The following is a 19,717-nucleotide window of genomic DNA, read 5'->3' as shown; positions in this document are numbered from 1 at the left end:
TTATTTTTTGAACTTTAGTTTGCAACATGTTGCAGGAGTTTTTTTTTATTGAAGCTGCTCCTGCTTGGTGAAACAGAACAATCATCCTAATGTTCCCAAATATTGGTCAACATTAGTCAGCAATACTTCTAAATGTTATGTTATGCTTTCACACCTCATTCTAAGGACAGAGTGGAACGTTCACCGGTCACCAACCACAACGAGGAGAAGAAACGTGTTTCGTTCCCTCTTGGTTCACCAAAAATGGAACAAAGGGTCATTGTTCATGAGCAGAAACCGTAACAACAAAGGTCCAGGTTCAATGGTTCATGACCACAAGGCACTAAAATCCATTTTAACTTATGTATTGGTTCCACTGTTTTAACAGATTTGCATGATAAATACTGATCCTTCTTTTATTTGTTACATCTTCAACTTCAGTTTTATACAGATGTTGGACTCTACAGAAGCAGAGAATGAATCATCTTATATACTATTATGGGTTCTAGTGACAATGTTAGCAACGTTCTAGGAACATATTTGAAGGTCGATCCATGACATTGTTAGCATGTTACGTATCATCTTATGTCATCAGTTCTTGTTGCAAACTTTGACCAGACTTTCTAATAAATCCTAAAAGTCAATCCTTTTGACTTTTCCATGTAACTTCTCAACGTCAAAGAGATGATACTAATGTCACAGAAGATCAAAACCTTCCCCACAAACCAAAAAAAAAAAAGAAAAAACAACAACCAAGAAATGTCTCGTGAACTTACTCTCTTTGAAGCAGTTCTTGCTCTGTTCCTAACTCTGTTTTACAACTCCCATGGCTACTTCCTGCCAACAGGATCTGTAGGAATCGGTTTCAACGGTTACTTCACATTAACCAACACGACACAACACACACATGGTCAAGCGTTCGACAACGAACCAGTTTCATTCACAAACTCATCAACAAACCTCACAACATCTTTCTCCATCAACTTCATCTTCGCTATCGTCCCTGAGCATAACCACCAAGGCTCACACGGTATGGCTTTCGTTATCTCTCCCACAAGAGGCCTCCCCGGAGCTTCCTCCGATCAATACTTGGGAATATTCAACGAGACAACCAACGGTAAAAGCTCTAACAACGTCATAGCTATCGAGTTAGATATCCATAAAGACCAAGAGTTTGGTGATATTGATGATAATCATGTTGGGATTAACATTAACGGTATGAGTTCTGTTATCTCTGCTTCTGCTGGTTACTATGATGATGAAGATGGAAGGTTTAAGAATCTTTCTTTGATTAGTAGAAATGTAATGAGGCTATCTATAGTTTATAGTCAACCTGATAAACAGCTCAATGTTACTCTATTCCCTGCTGAGATCTCTGTTCCTCCTAGAAAACCGCTTTTGTCGTTAAACCAAGATCTCTCTCCATATTTGCTTGAGGAAATGTATCTTGGATTCACTGCTTCTACTGGTTCAGTTGGGGCAATTCATTACATGATGGGTTGGTTTATAGATGGAGAGAGCAGTTATCCAAGATTGGAGTTTGGTAAGCAACCAAACCTTCCTCCTTATCCAAAGAAAGCTTCTCATAAAACAAGAACCATTTTAGCAATCTGCTTAACCGTGTCCATGCTTGCTGCCTTTGTCGCCTCGTGGTTTGGTTTTGTCTTTTACTTGAGACACAAGAAAGTTAAAGAGGTTCTTGAGGAATGGGAGATACAATATGGACCTCATAGGTTTTCTTACAAGGAGCTTTACAATGCCACAAAGGGTTTCAAGGAGAAACAACTTCTTGGGAAAGGAGGTTTTGGTCAAGTCTACAAAGGAAATCTTCCAGGTTCTGATGCAGAGATCGCTGTGAAACGGACTTCTCATGATTCAAGACAAGGGATGAGAGAGTTTCTAGCCGAGATATCCACCATTGGTCGTCTCAGACATCCAAATCTAGTCAGGCTTTTGGGGTATTGTAGGCATAAAGAACATCTCTACTTGGTTTATGACTACATGCCTAATGGAAGTCTTGACAAGTATCTATACCGTAACAGTGAGAATCAAGAACGGCTTGCTTGGGAGACACGTTTCAATATTATAAAGAACATTGCATCTGCGTTGCTATATTTGCATCAAGAATGGGTACAAGTCATTATTCATAGAGATATTAAACCGGCTAATGTACTAATCGACCATGAGATGAATGCGAGGCTAGGAGATTTTGGATTGGCTAAGATGTATGATCAGGGATTTGATCCGCAGACATCTAAAGTAGCTGGAACATTTGGGTATATTGCACCTGAGTTGCTAAGAACAGGAAGAGCAACTACGAGCACCGATGTTTATGCATTTGGGCTGGTTATGCTTGAAGTAGTCTGTGGTAGAAGGTTGATAGAGAGACGTGCAGTGGAGAAAGAAGAAGTTCTTGTGGATTGGATACTAGAGCTTTGGGAGAAAGGAGAAGACATTCTTGATGCGGCTGAAGATAACATACGTGAGGAACAGAACAGGGGACAAGTTGAACTTGTTTTGAAGCTAGGTGTGTTGTGTTCCCATCAAGGTGTATCCATTAGACCAGCGATGAGTACTGTTATGCAGTTTCTGAATGGCGTTTCAGAGCTTCCGGATAATCTTCTTGATGTCATGAGGGATGAGAAGTTGAGAGGATTGCCTGAGACGTCAGTGGAAATGCTACTTGGTTTGAATTCATCAACGATTACACATTCTTTAGTCTCAAATGGACGCTAAGTACTGAAATTTGCCAAATAAAGGCTATTCTTTGAATACTAAGAAGACTAGATGATAACCCACGCCATGCGCGGGATGAGTTTTTTTAAAATATGTTGTATTGAAATATTATAATTAGAATGCATTTTGTTATCAAGATTTTTTTTTACATTTGATTTGGGGTGGACATTCGGATACCATTTAGTTCAGTTTGGTTTGGTTCGGTCCAGTTATATTTCGATTTTTTGTGAGTTCGATCCGGTTCGGATCTGCGGGTTCGGTTTGGATTTGGACTCAGATAACTTATTTTATTTAAAAAAAAATAAAATTTTTATATACTTTAAATTTCTCAAAATATAAAAATAAAAAATTATTTATAACATATAAATGTGTATAATGCAAGCTAAAATACTTAAACTTAACATAAAATTTGGTTAGCTTCAATATTCGGATAAGAAATCAATAGATATTTGAAGTATTGGTATTTTGAATATCATTTAACTATTTTAATCATGTATTTTTAACTATTTGTAAATATTTTCAAGTATTTTGGACAACTTAATAACATTTTATATATTTTTTATATTCTTTTAGATATTAAATTCTAAAAATAATTAATATATTTAAGTATATAAATCTGGTTTCGATATATACGATATCCAAAATATTTCGTTTCGGATCAGGTTCCGTTCTAAAAAATATCATCTTAATAACATCTTACAATTTTTGGTAGTTTATAGACGTTTTAAAAAATTCAAAATATAACATATATGAAAAATCTATTTTTTTAAATATGTTTAAGTGATTTTTTTATAATATTAATTAAAATAAAATGTAGAGGATACAAAAAATTTTATCAAATTTTTTTGATTTGTAATCATTAATTATCATATATACGTTAATCATATTAGGTAATTTCGTAGCTTTTATTTAAGAAAATAAACTTATGTAGCTTTTATTTAAGGAAAGAATTTAAGACTACTAATTAATATGATAATTAGTTTAATAAAAAGTATAATATATATGTATATAGACCAACATATTTTTCTAAGGATTTCTGAGAATCATCCTACTGATGACAAGTGGCTACAAAACATGTATAGATTGCTTTGTTGCAGCAACAAAGAGCCCATTGTATTATGTTTCTGGTGGAGGTGGGCACATTACCAGACCACAGGTCACTCAAACTTGTGATCTTTCTGTTTATCTAATTTCATTTATAGAGTAGTTGATCTTGATGCGTTATGCATTAACTATTTTGCTTAACTCAACAAGAATCAAAATATTTGATGAACTCAAAGCATATGATTTAGGAGAAGAACTAAGATTCTTTTAAGTTAAGGGTGGTTATTAGCTTTTTGGATTTGTTTTTGATGAATTTTTCTGTGTTAAAAAGGTATTTTTCTGAATATGATGTGGCACGATCTTTGAATGTGTCCCCTCTTTGTAAAAAGCTATTATTGTCCATGATAAGATAAGTACAGGGTCAAATCTAGAGGTGGTTCTATAGATCCATGGTTGATGAAATATTAAAATATTTTGTTATGAAAGTCGGTTCTAAAGATGAACCTACAACGTAGCAGCTTTTGGGATATGTTTGCCTAAATACGAATCGGTCCGACACACAATAGTTGTTCTTGTCTGTAAGAAGCTGTTATATTGTCCCAGATAACTTATTAGTTTACATTCCATGATAATGTACATGCAGTACACGGTCAAATCTAAAGCTCGTTCTTCTATAGATCCCGGGTCAATAATTGGATCCAGTGGAAAAAAAACATATTTCCAAGAAGTTGATAAAGATTAAAAACATGTAGAAAAAAACGAGTTTTGGAGTTGATAAAAGGCTAATGAATGTAGCGACTTGTTCGAGGCCACGATCAGTATAAAGAAAACTTGATAGGCACGGAGAATCGCTTTTTGTTATTGCCAACCTTCAAGGCAACTCACGCCATTTATATTTTGACGTCATTGCTCTGCAAATTGGCTTTTTTCTTTTAAAACAAACACTTAACAAAAACAAATCTTTGAAACCAAACTGGAATAGCTAACAAAACTAGTAGAAGGTGAAGAATAAGACGAACTTAGAGATGATTCTGAAAGTCATTCCCTTTGATGACTTTATAGAAGAAACAGAGGCGGCTGCAGAGACGAGCAAAACCCTAATACAGTATCTTCAAATACACAAGCTTGAGTTCATTCATGGGCCAATGGGCCTAATATTGATGCATATAGGCCTGGGCTCATAATGAACTTGCTATGAAATTTTCGAAGTTAATCAATTAGGACATCATCCATCATACACAAACTCATTTTTAGTTTTTACTAGCAAAACCAAATTGAATCAAACTCCAATAGCACTTCCATTCCCATTATCTAAAAACTAATTTCAAAATATAGTCAAAATACTTCAAGAGCACTTCACCTCAAAGATACATGCGTTCCGTTTTCATGCGGTTGATTTTAAGAGTTTGATTTTAATTCATATTCCTACGAGCTATCTGAAAATTTGTGTGGATTCATGAGCAAAAGAAGGTAAAGCCTAATGCGTAGTATCTTCCATGTAAGCTAAACATAATTAGATAGAGATGTTTTTTGAAGTATTTTTTTACCGACCAGAATTTGGTTTAATCAATGAGCAAATCACAAAAAGATAAGAATAATTACAAAATAATTCATATATAGTTTCAAAATTAATAAATAATATTTATAATATATGAATTTGAGATATTCTTATCATAGATATATATTATCATTTCTCTTTCTTTATCATATCTTTTCGTCACTCTATTAATCTAATAACCACCATTAATGTACATAAAATATATATGTTATTGATCGACGCATGCATACACAAATATAGAAATATTTTAGTATATTAAATTACAGAAAGGCTTACGACTTTTTAAATGCTAGCTCAAGTAAGCAATTAATAATTATCAATAATGATTATATGAACTATAAAATTTACAACCTGGAAATAATCTTATTGGGCTCCACGCACATGAAAAACTTGCCGGAGGTCAACTTCTCCGGTGGAATCAGAACCAACCTGGCGATTGTTGCGGCAACCTCCTCCGCCGTGTAAGTCCCTTGACCACCCGTCATAGACGTACGAGTGAAACCAGGGCAGAAGCAATTCACACTTAGTTTTTTGCCGTCGTAATGTCGAGCCAAAACTCTAGAGTAAGCGTTCAAGGCCATTTTGGAGACGGCGTAGTCCGACCAGTACGGCCATCCTTTCTTCTCATACGTTCCTCTTCTCACGTCTTCGAGAAACTGTGTCACTGTCGTGTCGATTTGTTCGTACGTAAGCTCTTCACTTTCTAGGGTTTGTCTTAAAGTAGGGTTTCTTAGTTTCTGCATGTAAAGAAACATATGAAAAATTGAAATGTCAAATAGCATGGATGATAGATAATAGAACCGTTAGTTTGACTTTGCATCAATATATATACATCCGAATTTTAAAGAAATGATCAGAACTGTTACGGATAAATTAAATAACTTCAACTTGGATATAAATGATATAAAAAATCAATATATATATATATAGCAAATATTTTTCAATGAGAATTGAAATATATAGTGAGCTATTTTCTTGTAATACCCTAAAGTTCCAATATGCATGAATTTAAAGAATTTGTTTTATAAATAGAGTAGGAGAAAAAGAACTATATAAAGTTCAAAAAAAAGAACTATATATTATATATTACGTTTAGTGCGCCAAGCCTTGAGCTAATGTTAAGGATGCGCCCCACGGAGGCTGAACGGCGAAATAACGGCAAAAGCGCATCCGTCAAAAGCTTGGCACCGTAGTAATTGGTCTTGATTATGGTCTCTGGCTCTCTGATTGAGTTTTCGCCAACTGCGTTAAATGAAATGGCCGCGTTGTTCACCTGAGCAAAAACCCCAAGCAGCGTTGGCCTCATCACGCTAATATTTATACCATATATTAATAATCACAAATAATCAATACAAAACACATTGTAGTTACCAGAATGTCGAGTACTCCAAATTTGAGACGGAACCAGGAGACAAAGGCAGCGATGGAAGAAGGATCCGAGACGTCGAGGCAAAAGAAAAGAACGTTTCGAAAGCCAGCGCGGCGGAGGGAATCGAAGGCGATGCTTCCATTCTCGGCGTTTCTGGCGGTTAATACTACGGTTAGTCCACGCTTCAATAACTTCTTCACCACCTCAAAACCTATACCTTTGTTTGCTCCGGTCACAACCGCGGTTGTTTCTTCCGACCACCACCTTTAAATATATCACATAAATTATCAAAACCAAGTCAGCAATAGTTATTGTAATACATAGGAAGAAACGATACACAATATTAAAATAAAAGGTGATCAAGAACCTGTCTGAAGGTGGTATTGGTGAAAGAAGAGAAATTAGATGATCCATATATATGATCTTGATGCTAACAACTAGTTGATGAGGGCGTTATATATCAAGACAAGGCTTTAATAACTTATAAATAGACTTGGATCTGAACACATGCATATATATACTATATACATGCATAACATGTGGTTGTGTTTGTGTGCGACGCCGTGACGGTGTCATAGGAAGAATATAATATGTGCTATATACAATAGAACATCAAGAAGGCAAGACTCATGAAGTAATGTAAATTCTAAAATACGTGACTGCAAAGTCCATTGGGTCAAAGTGTCTACACCTTATAGGTTTCGAATATCTGACGACTATATAGTTTCCTTCTCCACCTTACACGTTTAGGATGACTAAATAATTGATTTTTATAAGTCTCTTAGATCTTTTAATCATTTGTGATGTAAGAAATTTTTGGCGAGCTGATTATACAACGTTAGCTCAAAAAGTTAAAGAGGCTATGTCTAATACCATTGTTATTATGAATCCGAAATATATAGCAGAACGCGCCTGGATATGAATCGAGTAAAGTTAATTAGTAACAGTTTGATTTGGAAATTTTGTTTGAGTCAAAAATTTATAACCGAAATCTCTTTCCCGTTTCAGCTTGATATATAAAATTTCAATTAAAAAGGTTAATAACAATGTTACATCTTCATTGCAATCTCATTTTTTTTTAAAATACCTAACTCCCGTGTAAAGATATAGTCCACGAATATACTTTTTCCTGGATATTCAAATGAGCCGAAAACAATCTCATTTTCGTTACAATGAAAACAAAACTGTATAATATAATTATATTATTTCCATGATGAACTACAACTTGAAGTTGAAGTGAATAATATTCTTCAAATGACAACTTTTATGTGATGTATAGCTTGGTTTTAAGACTAAAGTTTTCACGTTATCTAATGTTTAGAATTAAAAGTTTGGCGTGTTGGGTATCTACCGGTTGTAGATTGGATACTTGTCTATTGTTCACATCTATATAATTGATATATACTGGATGACAAAAGAGTAAAGATATCTCTAATATATTTATCTATTGACCAAAGAATTTCTAATTTATTGTTTAATACGGTCCATGCTTCAGACTTCAGTTAAGAAACCCACTAATGAGTTTAGAGGTATATGAAACTATATAAACTGATAATTAAATTACTTGGTTTGAAAAAATAATCACTACAACTTGATTGGCTGCTCTTCAGTTAATATAATTAGAGATTCAGTGAGATTTAGCCATGTGCTTGCTTCATTGATTATTGGCTTTATTACTAATTCATAAAGTTTGTGTTTATCAAATCTTTATCAAAAAAATGTTTATCAATACTATAATATGCTGTCAGCTTTGCCGCCACTTTTGAACGCCTATAATTGTTGGAACCTGTTGGGTTGGTACGTGATATAGCTGTGTACACTATTGTCAAAATTTATTTTTTCATAATTATAATTAGGATTTTCTATTTAAGAAGATTATCAAATTTAGCTTCTAGATCTAGCTGTTTTAGAGTTTCGTTTTCTATTAATGAATATATTCAAGAAAATAGATTAGTTAACAATTAAAATTCGAAATATGAAATTTATAAGTAAAATATATCTATATTATTAAAGTTGAAGTACACAATTAGATCGTTTGGAAACAAGGATAATAGAATAAATGAGATATGTTTGGAAACATGGATAGTATAATAAATGAATATGTTTGGAAACATAGATAATATAGATGTGTACTTTCTTTTATTTATACATTTAACCATTATATCTCTATAATATTATTTGAGAAGTCAGTTTCATATGTGTCGCGCTCACGTTAATTCTCACGATGGTTGATTACACTGATACCCTTAATGAATTAAAAAAAATTACATTTAGATACTATTATTGAAATTTTTATTTAGTTTCCTTTTAAATTTTTCCAAATAACATATATAATAAAAAGGAAACATTTATAAAGTTTTTTTAAAAAAATTAAAAACGAAAATATATATTTATATAATATGATTTCATTAAAAAAAGGAAATTTCACAAATAGAAATATTCCATTTAAGACTATTTTAAATAACATAAAATATACTTTTGAAGTAATAAGATATTTATTTATATCTATATTTTCTTAGATGAAAATATATATTTGTATATAATGTGATTTCATAATCTATAAATTATATTTTACTTATATAATATGATTTCTAATATACAATCACAAAAAATTAAACTGTTTATTTTAAAGAGATATTAAAAATAAAGTAAAATTAACTTTTGATCAAATAATTAAAATATTTAAATTAACATAACACTATATAATTTAACAAGGTAGATATATTATATATTATCATTATTAAAAATGTTTTTTAATATTAAATTTTATGTTTTATGTTTGTCACAGTTAATATAACCATAATCAAAATACCAACGCAACTCTGAATTCTTATTTTTAGGATTATTTGCATAAATTTCAGTTTACCATTTAATATATATAAGACATAAAATTATTTAAATATTTTAGTTATTTTAAATATTGATATGTGTTCATGAGCTTCCAAAAAGTATTAGTTACTTATGTAAGTAACTTCCAATTGATTATTGTTTTACTTTCTAATATTTTATTTTAAAAATCAACATATAGTTTAATTTTTGTAATTTGGAATCAAATATTTAGTTTATTTTTACTTCATTCTAAGCACAATATATCTTAAGTTATACATAATCTTCCTCAAATATATTTACATATCTAAGATAACAACCAAAGCAAAAGCAAATAATCATAATTTTCATATATTTAAAATAAAAAATATTAGTTGAATTTAGAGAAATTGATTGATGCAATCCAATATACCCAAATGATAACTTATTTAAAATCATATGTCTGATTAAAATAATATAATATTATTAGTATAAATTATGCATACAAATTATAAATTAATTCAAAATTAAAATTAAATAACAATCAACTATTGTAACATATTTAATTTATAAATATTTGTACCCGTGCATGAGCACGGGAAAATCACCTAGTTTTCAATAAATTAATAACAAATGAGAATTGTTTAGAAACATGAATAACATATTTAATACTTATTTTTATTAAACCATTTAGCCATTAATTTTACAATAAATTAAACAACATTCACTCTATATTTCTTTTTATTTACAATTTTGTCAATATATTTACAATTTTTATGGTGAAAATAAAAACACAAACTGAAATATAAATAGTATATTATATAAATCAATTTTTAAAAATAGTATTATTACCTTATTTAGCTTAGTCAAATATAAAAATTTCAAGAGTTCAATTTTTTTTTATTTCATAAAATTAATAATATTCATAAAAAACTAATGCAAAAGTTAAAATTTCGAAACATGGATAAACATATATCAGTTTTAAAATATACAAAATGGACTAATCTAATTACCAAAACATTGTTTTGTCTAAAATAATTATAAAATAAAATTTAAATTTTATATATATATTTCAAATCAAAATAATAAGTTAAAGTTGATTTATATCAAAAATTGATTTAAAATATGCATATATTAAAAAGTTATTTTTACTAAAGTATTTTCCAATAACTATTATTAAAAATGTTTTCAATATATATAAGAAAAATACAATAAAAGGATTAATTTCATATACCAACTTAAATTATGATTTTTTATATTTCACATTAAACTTTAAGAATATAATATATGTGATTATTTATAAGATGATACATATAAAATACTATTAATTATATGATTATTTATATGATGGACCAATACAATTAATTATATGATGACATATATATGATACATAATAGTGACTAGGGCTGGACGTTCAAGTATTCATTCCGGTTTGTTTCGGATCTGTTTGGGTTTCGAGTTTCCGAGGTCAAAGATTTCAGCCTCATTCATGTATTTCTAAATTCCAGTTCAAATTATGCCTAGAGCTGAGCGTTCAGGTATCTATTCGGGTTCGTTTCAGATCTGGTTGGGTTTTGGATTTCGGGTTTCCAGGATCAAAGATTTCAGCCCCATTCAGATATTTTAAATTTCAGTTCGAATTATATTCGGATATTTGCAGGTTCAGTTCATGTTCGGATAACCCATTTAAATTATTTTTTAAAATTCATTATATATTTTGAATTTCTTAAAATCTATATAGATAAAATAATATATTGTAAATAAATCTGAATAACATATGTCATAATATATAAACTTAACATATAAACTGGTTTGGTTTAAATTTTGGATCAAAAATCAATAATTATTTTAAATATTTTTGGTATTTTGAGTGTACTTCCGCTATGTTAGATATTTATATTTGACTATTTTTATATATTTTTAAGTATTTAAACCGACCTAAAGTATCATATATATTCTGTATGTTTTTATATACAATAAAACTAAAAATAATTAATATGTATATAAGTATATAATTTTTTTCGGATACATTTTGATATCCAAAATACTTCGGTTTGAATTGGTTATGGTTTCAGTTGTCTAAATATCAATATTTTGAATAATTTGAGTATTTAATAAATTTTGGTTCGGGTTTGGCATTACTCTTTCGGATCGTGATCGATTCGGTTCTTCAGATTTGAATTTTTTATCCGGCTTTGATATTGATATGAAAAATAAATAGTAATATATTTTTGAATTATACATCCGCACAGGGGTCGGATCAAAATCTAGTATATATTATTGATGGATGTCCAAAATATAACTTATAACACTTATCACGATTTACCTAATTAATAAACATGAATTGCTTAGCGAATTCTCTCTCAAAAAACTAACAATAGAAGAAACAAATTTGCGCAAGAGTAGAAGAAACAAATCTACCCATGGATACATCATGGTGCATTTTCTATACCTCTTCTCCAGTTAGATGGAATAGTGGATGGCTTCATCGATGACGATAACCATATCACTGCTAAACAAAAGTGGTCAAAGCTCCAAGGGTTTGGTGAGCCAAGAGGGTGTCCAAGTCAGTCTAATGATGCCCTAAAGTGGTCTGATAAAAAACTATTGGATACTTATTACTTAAAAAGAAGTACAGTTCATGATTTGCACATTGTGGTATTTGTTTAGATAAATAACTCGAAAACACTTTTACAGTAGGTGGTCAGAGCTTTAGGTAGAGTTGGTGAGGGAGATTATGAATATTATTATTATCATATATAGGAAAGAGAATCTTTCCGGCAGACACTAAACCTAACAACATAAAATCCTCTCAATACATGCCTTGGGAGACAAAAAACCATGAGGATATAATCTCATGTATTGGTTTGCCTGTTGGTTTGCCACAAGAATTTTAGGAAAGATAAGTTTTGTATTCTGTAATCTTTGTTATTGATTGAATGCATTTACACTCATTAAAAATTAATAATCCCAACAATAAGAAAAAAGACATAGGTTCAGCCAGTGATGTTTTAGCAAGAATGGGAGTTCTTGCTCGTTGTGTAACACCATTTCAGACGTTTAAAAAGAAGAATAGGCCAAGAAGCCCAATACAAACTCAAAATGGGCCTTCATAAACGAACCAAAACCTGACTGGAGATTTCTGTTGCTAATATCTACAAAGCAAATGTATCGTATCTCTAGAAACATCAATGTACTCACTGAATTCACATAGATGTGTTCGTCAATTTATAAGACTCAGAAAAACTAGTCTTTTTCAACGGATACAGAGATCCATTCTCTCATCTTAATCCAAGCCACAAAATACTCCAGACAACAAGCTTTCTACACTCAATAGGCCCACTTAACTCAGATCTCACCTAGATAAATCAGTTTATCACTACTGCAAGATCCAATGATTGGTTCATGAGGATGAAACACAGACTCATTGACAGAACCATTATGACCCGGAAGCTTATACAGAATCCTCCTAGACGTAGTGTCCCATATATGAACCATTCGATCCGCACTACCCGCTGTGACTTTACTACCATCCGGAGACCACGCACACTTCAACAAGTTCTTCTCAAAGTTGTGCTGATGCCCTTCAAAGACCTTCACACACCGGTTCTGAGGAGCGTAAGGACGCATATCCCACACACATAGCTTACAGTCCATGGCATTCGTGAGAAGGTAAGACCCGTCCGGACTCAAGCTCATACCGGTTATCGTATCTTGATGACCTTCAAGCGTCATAACCGCTTCCCCTTTCCTCAAGTCCCACACTTTAACTTGATGGTGTAGATAGCACTCTGGTGTCCACTTAGAAGCATAATAGGCGCTTCCAAGCTTGAAGTCCGTTGCTTGCCGTTGGAGCTAGGTCCCTGAGGAGGGTTGTAAGGGACAGTGGATCATTCCATTGGCTCATTATCTCTCCTGACCATATCCATCTTAGCTGAAACCTATATTCCATAAGAAAACAATACGGAAACTGATTGGAGAAGAAGACTTCAGAGGAAAGAACTCTAAGGATCTCTGAGATTACGTACCTTCGATATATGAGAGCGAGAGTAGCCACAGAAGAGCTCTTCCGTTACCAATCACCTGAAACCCTAAAAACCAGAGAGAAGAGAACGGTGAAGAAAAGCAGCTTCTAGAGACGGTAACACAACTTCTTCACCGGCGATATTTTGTAATTTTGTGAAACGACACCTATATTTAAGAGTAATATGGAAATAAACCCCGAAATATAATTTTGTTTGAAACTGCCCCTATCATAATAGTCAATAGCCAATGGCCTAGTGAAACTCGCCTACTTAATTAGTATCACAATTATTAATGGGCCGGATGGGCCTTAATATCGAGTTTTCTTTGTTTAAGCAAATAAATAAAATTATTTTGAATGTTCAAAATAATTTTTATACAATAATACAGGATTTAGTGGACCCCCAATATAGAAGTGTCAATTGGACTGTCCAAGTCCATTTGGGCTGTCCAAATGGACACACCAGTCTAAATGGACATTATTTTTTTTAAGCCTTGATTGTACCAGACCAAATTGTCCAAACCAAATTGGTCCATTTCAAATGAGCATTCCGCAAAACCTAAATACAATCTCTACTTTAACATCCAAAAAATTCATTTTTAACAATAAAAAAACATAATTTTATTGTTTTTTTAATTCAAAAGCATAGATACGATTTTGGCGAAAAAACTTGATTTTACGGTTTTGACGGAAAAACTCGATTTTACGGTTTTGGCGGGAAAAACTCGATTTTACGGTTTTGACGGGAAAACTAAAAATTCGATTTTATGATTTTGGTGAGAAATCTCAATTTTACGGTTTTGGAAAAAAAACTTGATTTCACGGTTTTGGTGGGAAAACTCGATTTTACGATTTTGGCGGGAAATCTCAATTTAACGGTTTTGGCGGGAAAACTCGATTTACAGTTTTGACGGAAAAACTCAATTTACAGTTTTGATGGGAAAACTCGATTTTACGGTTTTGACGGGAAAACTCGATTTTACGGTTTTGGCGGGAAAACTCGACTTTACGGTTTTGGCGGGAAAACTCGACTTTACGGTTTTGACGGAAAAATTAGATTTACAGTTTTGACGGAAAAACTCGATTTTAAGATTTTGGCGGGAAATCTTCATTTTACGGTTTTGACGGGAAAACTCAACTTACGGTTCTGTCAAGAAATCTCGATTTACGGTTTTGGAGGGAAAACTTGATTTTTCCTCAAAATAAAATCCTATGATTTTTGTATCATTTGGCCGCCCATGTTCATTTGGGTTAAGTCCATTGGATTTGGATCTAATTGATTAAACCCAATTGGACATCTTTATTTGTTGGTCTAATTTGGTTTAGTCCAAATGGGTTTGGACATGGGTGACCAATGACATGATGTCCAAATTGACATCCCTACCCCAAGATGTAAAGATCATGTAGAGTATATCTTTGAATAGGATTACCTGAAGAGATAAAAACGGATGACATTTTACATAAAATGGAAAATATACAGTTAAATCGGGGTATCAAGTGGAACGGATCTACCCAGATAAATCCAAACCTGCAGCAGTATTTGGAACTAATATAGATCCACTTAAAGCGTATTGTTGGAAAGTCCGATGTTCGCTGAAGATTAAACATTTACTATGGCAATTGGTATCAGGATGTATATCTATGAGAAAAAAATAAATGTGAGAAGGTTATCAGGGGACATGTATTGTGATAGATATGGTAACGAGAGAAATGGCAACAAAGGAAGTGTTGAATGAGTTTTAATTATGTGTTATGGAACTTTATTATAGATTGTGGAATTTATTTATGTGTTATAAACATTATTTATGTGTTTTTAAACATTGTATTATGGATTAAATTCGTAATTTATTGTTTCTGTCAGATAATATTAGTAAAACTTCATATAACATACGAGTCATGTTTGGTGTCGTAATACTGATACAATTGGCACAACTTTACCAAATGATTTTGGTACAACCAGAACAATTATGTTCTATATACCAGAAAATAAATACTAGTATAACTAATACAACTCCTCAATTTTATAATTTGAAAGATCCGTATTTAGTATATAAAAATCAAATGAACGAAGTGACATGTGTTTAGAATGGTTTATATTAAGTTACGAAGAGTTTTGACAAAAAAGAAGTTTGAAAATTTATCACACCATCACATATTTATGGAAATATGTGTTTATAATTTAATGTCCACTTCTTTCTGTGGTCTTAGCAGGAAGAAGATGAAGGCAAAGATGGAATCAGTTTAACTTTATTTTTATTTATTTTTAATTTGTTCATTAAGGTTAATACTGAAATTTCATGGCTTATGGGTCATTAAGATTTATATACAAGAGAACTCTATAAATTAATAATTTTGGAACTTTGAAATTTTATTAATTTATAGAGATATTAATTTTTAAGTTTTTTTCTTCTATTTTTTCTATTTTTATTTATAAAATAAAAATATATTTGATTTTACTGTATATACAATTATAAAATTTTAGAAATTTGACTTTCATATTATTTTATTATATTATTTGGTTTATATTTTATGTTTCATATAACTTATATATAGTTTTCCGATATAATTTTACTAAACATTATCAAAATATATTGAAATGTTAAAAAGTAGAGGTATTTTCATTGCGAATATAAAATCATAATATAATGTTTAATTTGTATTTATATGAAATGTATATATAGATATATTATTAATTTATGTTTTAAGTGGTACCATATATTTACATAGAATTTTTTTTAAAAATATTATCTTATTGTTTTATTGATTTATGTTATACTTTAAATCGACCTAATTCAGGATTGAAGAAATTAGGCATGGGCGTTCGGGTACCCGTTGGCATTCAGGTCGGTTTTTCAGATTTTTGGGTTTTTGGGTTTTCGCTCCTAGGTCCCATAATAAAATTTCATTAGTATGGGTCGGGTTCGGATAATAACACTTCGGGTTCGGTTAAAAATTATATTGCATCCTAAAACCCATACAGTAACCATATATCATTCGGGTTCGGGTTATATCGGTTCGGTTCGGATATAACCAAAGTAAAAAAACAAAAACTTAAAGAAAAACATAAAGAAAAACAATTAAATTAATAAAGATTTAATCTATCACACATAATATTGCTAAATTGCTAAAATAACAATAAAATATTAAATCAAGCATGAAAACAAACATTATTTGTAAACAATATACATTATATTATAGAGAGTAGACTTGTTATTCCAATGAATAAATTATAAATTACTTATTTATAACTAATTGTGTACTTAAAACATTTTTATTATTGTTAATATTTATTATTATATATCATATTACCACGAATATTAAGTTTAATAACTAAAATACTTTTATATATATATATATATATTTCAAAATATTTATATTAACTATTAGTTTCAGGTTTTTCGGGTTACCCGTTCGGATTCGGTTAATAACACTTCAGTTCAGATATTTTTTATACCACCCTACAAGACCCGTTCGGGTATTTTCACATTTCGGGTAAGATAACGAGTCAGGTTTTTCGGTTCGGGTTCGGTTCGGATTTTGAGTTCTGGATTTTATGCCCAGGTCTAAAATAAATTATTAATTCAAAGAGATTATTAATCTATGGAGTATTTTTTTTTTTTTTTTTTTGGACAACGGAGTATTTTCTTTTTTAGGCCAAAGGGCCATAAGTCATAACTCACCCCACGGATTCTATAACTCAACCCACGGCACGAAAACAAGACAGTGCGACACGTGTAGTAGGTTTAACATATTTCTGAAGAAAGAGTGTAAGTTGTTGCAAACTTTGACATTGGCCCCATTAGTTTCAAAATGTACTGAATTGACCAATTGGTCCAATCAAACAATATTAAAAGGTGAATAAGAAGCTCAGGGAGAGTGTCTACGTAGGACAAAAAAATCATCCAATCAGAGGTAGTTTTGTTTCCACGTCATATATGGCTTGAAATAAAGTAGATTTTCGTATGGATTTTATGAAAATTATCAGTTAGGCCCATCCCAGCCCATATGTAAAACAGATAAACCTGTATTGTTTTTTTTTTTGTCAACGAACAGTTCTTCTCTCTTGACTTTTCCACTTCATCTTCTCCGATTTAAGATTTTTTTTTCATAACCTTCTCAATAAATGATGATCTTAAAATCATTCTTGAATGTTTCTTTCCACCTCCATGTGATCCTTCTCCTATATAAAGCTATATGTCTTAACCTAAATTAACCCAAAATCAAAACCTAAAGTTACATCCATAGCCATGAAATCCACGGCAAAATCTCAGCTCTCCACTCGCACTTTATTCTAAGCCCAACCGCACGATCTCTACTTCTACTCAGCCACCGTCAAATCGAAAATGCAATTCCTCTGGTAAAAGCTCATCGCCGGCGAATCTCCTTCAGAGCTGAATCATCATCATCCAGGTTCTTACCATGTGACGTCTCTCAGCTTTGTCTACCCGTCGAGAATATCAGTCTTCAGGTGACTCGATCTCTTACCCTCTCTCATTACTGCCACCATGTTTGCTTCTATTGAAATGACTTCTTTCCCTAGACTAATAGTGTTACCAACATCAGTTTCTTTTTGACTAATATATCGAAGTCTTTATATTCGTATTAACAGCTCCGGTGAAGCAACCAATGAGCTACAAATGCTTCTTAAAACAGTGAGGTACACTCTTGGGAACTTGCAAACGTGTCTAGAGATTAAGGTCCATTGTTATGTGATCAATGACACTGATTTCTTTTTTCTTTTATGGTCCATGAACATTATTTAGCAACCAAATGAAGTGAAATTCAAAAGGCTGCGTAAGGTATGTGGTAACAATAGGTCTCTAATAAATATACTAACTTATTTGAGTTAATATTTCAACTGTCTGATATGTTCGACGACATGAATTCCATTTCAGGGGAACCCTCCAATTAAGCGCAAGATACTCAACTTTACAGGTTTTTTCCTTCTCCGTCATCTCATCACTGAGTATATATGATATATGTATGTAAACCGATTCGGACGGGGTTGTTTTACAGCTGCGATTGAGATCCTTCCGTGGTTGGCTTTGTGGAAGAGATTGTATCGAAAGGCAGAGGAGCATAGGAACGTAATGACCCAGGCCTCTTGTGGATTGCCAAGTCTATGATTGAATCACACACCATAGGTTCCAGGATATATAAAACTTCATAAAAGTAAGATTTGGGACTGATAATATATGAAGCGTGGTTCTGTAACACTGGTGGAAGCATATAATATTACCTCTAATTGGAGTGTGGATCTATATGAAAAAGGAGAGAGATGAAAGTCTGAAACTAAATTGGTGTCCATGAAATAACAACAGAACAGTTGGTGTTCTCAGGTATACTCAATCAACTAAATTTTTAGCTTCCTTAACTAACATTTAAATATTTGGTCAGAGTCTCACTACTACTAAATAATATAAAGTCTGTAACTTAATGCAGGTTCCGTGTCCAGTTCTGTGTCTGATGGGACAGTGCGGTTGGGTTGTCCATTTGATGGAGAGATGACTAAACTAATCAACGAACGTTCAGCAGATGTGCTCAACTTTTTTTTTTGTAACTTAGATGTGCCCAACTTACGGTAAACCATCGAGAATCTTATACAATTGCTGGTTTAAGTTTTATTTTTAAAACACCAATACGAAAAAAAAAATCTGACCTGAATCTTCTAAGACGGCCCAGGTGTGGAGGACCCCAATCAAAGACACAATGGTTAGAGGACTGGTTTGGAGGAAGAATCATGCACGAGTAGTGGAAGCCATGAACTGCTTCATCATGGTGGAGTCAAGCCTGACAGTGATCTGCTTCATCATGGTGGAAACCATGATCTGCTACATCATGGTGGAGTGAAGCCTGACAGTGTAGAACTTCAGGATGTGCACACCATCAAGAAGACCCGAAATGGTTAGCTTCGCATAAGAGGGAGTGTCCAAGCCCAACGATTTAACCAGAATAGTATTAAAAACTCTAGAGAAGGATAAAAGCCATGCTACTACACTATGACGAAACGATTTTATCTTTTCGGTTCTTTGATAAAATAATAATTCTTTTGATACTTTAAACTAATTACTGTAAATTTTAATAATTGTTGTTTTTAATTGTCTCTGTTTTTATGCATCACACAACATTTAGTGAACATTTCAGTAAGTTAAGTCTTTGTTTTTATTTGTACTAGCATTCTTCGTAAATAATACTACAGTCT

General features: G+C 32.0%; 2 protein-coding genes, 1 long non-coding RNA gene, 1 other non-coding gene and 1 pseudogene across 5 annotated transcripts; 2 read left to right on the top strand and 3 right to left on the bottom strand.

Moving 5' to 3' along the window:
- Nucleotides 1-711: 711 nt before the first annotated feature.
- LOC108838615 (L-type lectin-domain containing receptor kinase V.5-like) lies at nucleotides 712-2,870 on the top strand. The gene has a single exon (XM_018611521.2). The coding sequence runs from the start codon at nucleotides 739-741 to the stop codon at nucleotides 2,713-2,715; it is 1,977 nt and encodes a 658-aa protein (XP_018467023.2). The 5' UTR covers nucleotides 712-738; the 3' UTR covers nucleotides 2,716-2,870.
- A 1,677-nt stretch (nucleotides 2,871-4,547) lies between these two features.
- Nucleotides 4,548-4,671, bottom strand: LOC130498212 (small nucleolar RNA snoR86). The gene has a single exon (XR_008937133.1). It is a non-coding gene; the product is annotated as a small nucleolar RNA snoR86 (small nucleolar RNA).
- An 837-nt stretch (nucleotides 4,672-5,508) lies between these two features.
- LOC108816710 (salutaridine reductase-like) lies at nucleotides 5,509-7,181 on the bottom strand. Its single transcript, XM_056990445.1, has 4 exons — nucleotides 7,054-7,181; nucleotides 6,689-6,950; nucleotides 6,408-6,590; nucleotides 5,509-6,054 (listed from the first exon to the last, which is right to left on the bottom strand). Exons 1-4 carry the CDS (start codon nucleotides 7,098-7,100, stop codon nucleotides 5,662-5,664), a joined length of 885 nt encoding a protein of 294 aa, XP_056846425.1. The 5' UTR covers nucleotides 7,101-7,181; the 3' UTR covers nucleotides 5,509-5,661.
- Nucleotides 7,182-12,438: 5,257 nt separating this feature from the next.
- On the bottom strand, nucleotides 12,439-13,420 carry LOC108815539 (uncharacterized; annotated as a pseudogene).
- A 4,141-nt stretch (nucleotides 13,421-17,561) lies between these two features.
- On the top strand, nucleotides 17,562-19,618 carry LOC130497570 (uncharacterized). 2 transcript variants are annotated; one of them, XR_008936559.1, is made up of 7 exons: nucleotides 17,562-17,983; nucleotides 18,125-18,172; nucleotides 18,279-18,314; nucleotides 18,411-18,450; nucleotides 18,532-18,854; nucleotides 18,958-19,096; nucleotides 19,189-19,618. It is a non-coding gene; the product is annotated as an uncharacterized LOC130497570 (long non-coding RNA). The 2 variants fall into 2 exon arrangements; XR_008936558.1 differs by having other exon boundaries at nucleotides 17,563-17,983; nucleotides 19,198-19,618.
- Nucleotides 19,619-19,717: the final 99 nt, after the last annotated feature.

Source organism: Raphanus sativus, chromosome 7 (assembly GCF_000801105.2).
Source record: "Raphanus sativus cultivar WK10039 chromosome 7, ASM80110v3, whole genome shotgun sequence".
In the NCBI taxonomy this organism is placed as follows: Eukaryota; Viridiplantae; Streptophyta; class Magnoliopsida; order Brassicales; family Brassicaceae; genus Raphanus; species Raphanus sativus.
This window is presented reverse-complemented; position numbering and strand designations above follow the sequence as displayed.

What these genes read in the sequence shown, in the direction of transcription:
- LOC108838615 (XM_018611521.2), top strand. Translation starts at nt 739, where the DNA reads ATGTCTCGTGAACTTACTCTCTTTGAAGCAGTTCTTGCTCTGTTCCTA.
- LOC108816710 (XM_056990445.1), bottom strand. Translation starts at nt 7,100, where the DNA reads ATGGATCATCTAATTTCTCTTCTTTCACCAATACCACCTTCAGACAG. An exon ending in TTGGAGTACTCGACATTCTG is followed by an intron (nt 6,591 to 6,688) that starts GTAACTACAATG and finishes GTTTTTGCTCAG; the next exon opens with GTGAACAACGCGGCCATTTC. An exon ending in CAAGGCTTGGCGCACTAAAC is followed by an intron (nt 6,055 to 6,407) that starts GTAATATATAAT and finishes CTTTACATGCAG; the next exon opens with AAACTAAGAAACCCTACTTT.